Source organism: Aegilops tauschii, chromosome 2 (assembly GCF_002575655.3).
Source record: "Aegilops tauschii subsp. strangulata cultivar AL8/78 chromosome 2, Aet v6.0, whole genome shotgun sequence".
In the NCBI taxonomy this organism is placed as follows: Eukaryota; Viridiplantae; Streptophyta; class Magnoliopsida; order Poales; family Poaceae; genus Aegilops; species Aegilops tauschii.
The window spans coordinates 134,673,614-134,678,299 of NC_053036.3; the positions used below are offsets into that span (position 1 = coordinate 134,673,614).

The window sequence follows — 4,686 nt, forward strand, 5'->3', positions numbered from 1 at the left end:
TTGACAAAGGGAATTGTATACGGGATTGCTTGAATCCTTGACATCGTGGTCCATCCGATGAGATCATCGTGGAACATGTGGGAGCCAACATGGGTATCCAGATCCCGCTGTTGGTTATTGGCTAGAGAGGTGTCTCGGTCATGTCTGCATGATTCCCGAACCCGTAGGGTCTACACACTTAAGGTTCGATGACGCTAGGGTTATAAGGAAGGTTTGTATGTGATTACCGAATGTTGTTCGGAGTCCCGGATGAGATCCCGGACGTCACGAGGAGTTCCGGAATGGTCCGGAGGTAAAGATTTATATATGGGAAGTCACCATACGGTCACCGGAAATATTCGGGGGTATACCGGTATTGTACCGGGACCATCGGAGGGGTTCCGGGGGTCCACTGGGAGGGTCCACCTGCCCCGGAGGGCCTTATGGACTGTAGGTGGAAGGGAACCAGCCCTTAGTGGGCTGGGCGCCAACCCCCCAAGGGCCCATGCGCCTAGGGTTTGGGGGAAACCCTAAAGGGGGGCGCCCCCCCTTGCTTGGGGGGCAAGCCACCTCCCCCTTGGCCGCCGCCCCCCCCTCTAGATCCCATCTAGAGGGGCCGGCCCCCTTCCCCCTTCTCCCTATAAATAGAGGGGTGAGGGGAGGGCTGTAGCATGACATCCAAGGCGCAGCCCCTCCCCTCCCCAACACCTCTCCTCCTCCGCGTGTGCTTGGCGAAGCCCTGCCGGAGAACTGTCACTCCACCACCACCACGCCGCCGTGCTGCTGTTGGAGCCTTCTTCCTCAACCTCTCCCTCCTCCTTGCTGGATCAAGGCGTGGGAGACGTCACCGCTCCGTACGTGTGTTGAACGCGGAGGTGTCGTCCGTTCGGCGCTTGGATCATCGGTGATTTGGATCACGACGAGTACGACTCCATCAACCCCGTTCTCTTGAACGCTTCCGCTCGCGATCTACAAGGGTATGTAGATGCACTCCTCCCCTCTCGTTTCTAGTAAACTCCATAGATTGATCTTGGTGATGCATAGAAAATTTTAATTTCTGCTACGATCCCCAACAATTGGACCTTAGTGGGAGAGAGGAGGAGGCGGCCAAGGTGGGGGCGTGCCTCCCAAGCCCAATCCGAATTGGGAGGGGGCCGGCCCCCCTTTCCTTCTCTCCCTCTCCCTCTTCCTTCTTCTCCTACTCAACCTAGGGAAGGGGGAATCCTACTCCCACTAGGAGTAGGACTCCCCCTTGGGCGCGCCATAGAGAGGGCCAGCCCTACCCTCCTCCACTCCTTTATATACGGGGGAGGGGGCACCCCATAGACACACAAGTTGACAGTTGTCCTAGCCGTGTGCGGTGCCCCCCTCCATAGATTTCCACCTCGGTCATATCGTTGCAGTGCTTAGGCGTAGCCATGCGCCAGTAACTTCATCATCACCATCAACACGCCGTCGTGCTGACGAAACTCTCCCTCGACCTCAGCTGGATCTAGAGTTCGTGGGACGTCACCGAGCTGAACGTGTGCAGATCGCGGAGGTGCCGTATCTTCACTGCTAGGATCGGTCGGATCGTGAAGACGTATGACTACATCAACCGTGTTGTCATAACGCTTCCGCTTTCGGTCTACGAGGGTACGTAGACACCACTCTCCCCTCTCGTTGCTATCCATCACCTAGATAGATCTTGCGTGATCGTAGGAATTTTTTTGAAATTACTGCGTTCCCCAACACTTCGGTGGCTGTACGGCTCCATCAACCCCGACGTCGCCGACATGGTCATGGCAGCCGGTACCACGGCTGCCGCTTTCTTCGCCGGCATCACCTTCCTCTTCCGCGACAACCAACAGGCGCGCGCGGGTTACCTCGGCCAGAAGTTCTGCAACATCCTCCAAGGCGACAAGACTGTCACCGCCTACTGCCTCGAGCAAAAGATGGTCGCTGATGCTCTCGCCGACGTTAATGCCCCGGTCTCCGATGACGCTCTGGTGTGGAACACCATCAAGGGCCTCAATGACCACTACAAGGACATCAGCAACCTCGCGCCTCTCATCAAGCCGTTCCCCACGTTCCTTGAATTTCGCAACATGCTTCTTCTCCAGGAACTTAAGTCATCCTCCCAGAGCTCTACGTCACCCGCGGTCTTCTACTCCGCTCCCGCCAATGGTGGGCCTCGCGGGGGATCTGCGCCTCCACCACCACAACCGGCCGGTCTCGATGCTCCGGCGCCATACGGTGCTCCCACCAGGTATGGTACCTTCCGCTACAAGGGGAAGAAGAAGAAGAAGACTTGGGGCGGTGGCGCCCCCATCTTCCCCAACATGCAGAACCCCTGGACCGGTGCCATCCACATGTACCCGATGATGGGTCCTGGCATGCCCACACACGGTCATGCCGGCCCCGTCAGCATCCTCGGACCGAGACCCCGCCCCTCGGCGCCGCTGCATCGTCCTCCTGCTCACGGCTACATGGCCCTGCCTACCCCGTCACCTCCAACCCCACAGGCGACGTACTCCTACACCGGCTACCCTGCCTACGGCTCCTCGGCACAGACGTGGGATCCGTCCGCCCTCGCGAGCTACTTCAATACCATGAGTCTCGAGGCTCCTACGGAGTGGCTCATGGACACTGGAGCCGCCGCTCACATGTCTTCGGACGCCGGTAATCTCACCTCCCTCTCTTCACCTCCTCCACATCAACATGTCATCGTTGGTGATGGTTCTTCTATTCCTGTCACTCATTCTGGACATGTTCGTCTCCCCACCTCTCATCATCTCACTCTTCGTGATGTCCTCATTACTCCACGTATTGTTAAGAATTTAATCTCAGTTTGTCAATTTACCACTGACAACTATTGCTCGGTTGAATTTGACCCTTGGGGCTTTTCTGTGAAGGATCTCTGGACAGGGTGCGCGATTCTCAGGTGCAATAGCTCGGGTGACCTCTATCTGCTCACTACCCATGTGGCAAAAATCTGAAGCTTTTGCTCTTTTGTCTAACTTTTGTACTTATGTCGCTACAAGATACGTCTCCAACGTATCTATAATTTTTGATTGTTCCATGTTGTTTTATTATCAATCTTGGATGTTTTATAATCATTTTATAGTCATTTTATATCAGTTTTTTGGTACTAACCTATTGACATAGTGCCAAGTGCCAGTTGCTATTTTTTCCATGTTTTTTACATTGCAGGAAATCAATATCAAACGGAGTCCAAATGCGACGAAACTCCACGGTCATTTTTTATGGCCCAGAAGGAAGGCAATGGGCCCTGATTACACCTGGGGAAGCCCCGAGCGGGGCACAACCCACCAGGGCGCGCCAGGAAGCCCAGGCGCGCCCTGGTGGGTTGTGCCCACCTCGGGTGCTCCCCGGACCGCCTCTTTGCTCTATAAATACCCCAAAAATTCCAGAACCCTAGGGGAGTCGACGAAATATTTATCTAGCCGCCGCAGAGTCCAGAATCACCAGATCCAATCTAGACACCATCACGGAGGGGTTCACCACTTCCATTGGTGCCTCTCCCATGATGCGTGAGTAGTTCTTTGTAGACCTTCGGGTCCGTAGTTAGTAGCTAGATGGCTTCCTCTCTCTCGCTGAATTCTCAATACAATGGTCTCTTGGAGATCCATATGATGTAACTCTTTTTGCGGTGTGTTTGTTGGGATCTGATGAACTTCGAGTTTATGATCAGTTATATCTTTTTATATCCATGAAAGTTATTTGAGTTTCTTTGATCACTTATATGCATGATCTCATGATCTCTTATAGCCTCGTATTTCTTCTCCGATATTTGGGTTTTGTTTGGCCAACTTGATCTATTTATCTTGCAATGGGAAGAGGTGCCCGGTACTGGGTTCAATCTTACGGTGCTTGATCCTAGTGACAGAAAGGGAACCGACACGTATGTATCGTTGCTACTAAGGATAAAAAGACGAGATCTATATCTACCTCCATATAGATAAATGGATCTTATCTACATCATCTCATCATTCTTATTGCATTACTCTGTTTTTCTATGAACTTAATACACTAGATGCATGCTGGATAGCGGTCGATGTGTGGAGTAATAGTAGTAGATGCAGGCAGGAGTCGGTCTACTAATCTTGGACGTGATACCTATGTAATGATCATCGCCTGGATATCGTCATAATTATTTAAGGTTCTATCAATTGCCCAACAGTAATTTGTTTACCCACCGTTTGCTATTTTTCTCGAGAGAAGCCACTAGTGAAACCTACGGCCCCCAGGTTTCTTTCTCATATATTTGCCTTGTGATATACTTTTACTTTGCGTTTTTATTCATATATATTAAACCAAAAAAATACAAAAATACCTTGCTGTGTTTTATCTTTATTTATTTTATTTGGCGTTCGATTTGTCAATCTACTACAATTTACCTCACGTCCGTTTGCCTATCTTGAGGCGTCGTACCCCGAAAGGGATTGACAACCCCTTTAAAACGTCGGGTTGCAAGGTGTTGTTGTTTGTGTGCAGGTGTTGTTTACGTTGTGTTGCTTTGTTCTCCTGCTTGTTCGATACCTTGGTTTCATAACTGAGGGAAATACCTACCGTCGTTGTGCTACATCATCCCTTCCTCTTGGGGGAAATACCGACGTAGTTGCAGCAACCATCACTACACAGTTCTCTCTTTCTCTCCAAGCGATCCAATGCGACAACGGCCGCGAATTCGACAATCGCGTCATT

General features: G+C 51.7%; 1 protein-coding gene across 1 annotated transcript; it reads left to right on the forward strand.

The window, feature by feature from the left end:
* The first annotated feature begins 1,754 nt into the window (after positions 1-1,754).
* Positions 1,755-2,957, forward strand: LOC141040821 (uncharacterized). The gene has a single exon (XM_073506936.1). The coding sequence runs from the start codon at positions 1,755-1,757 to the stop codon at positions 2,955-2,957; it is 1,203 nt and encodes a 400-aa protein (XP_073363037.1).
* The last annotated feature ends 1,729 nt before the right edge of the window (positions 2,958-4,686 follow it).

Coding starts and splice junctions, on each gene's coding strand:
- LOC141040821 (XM_073506936.1), top strand. CDS start 1,755: ATGGTCATGGCAGCCGGTACCACGGCTGCCGCTTTCTTCGCCGGCATC.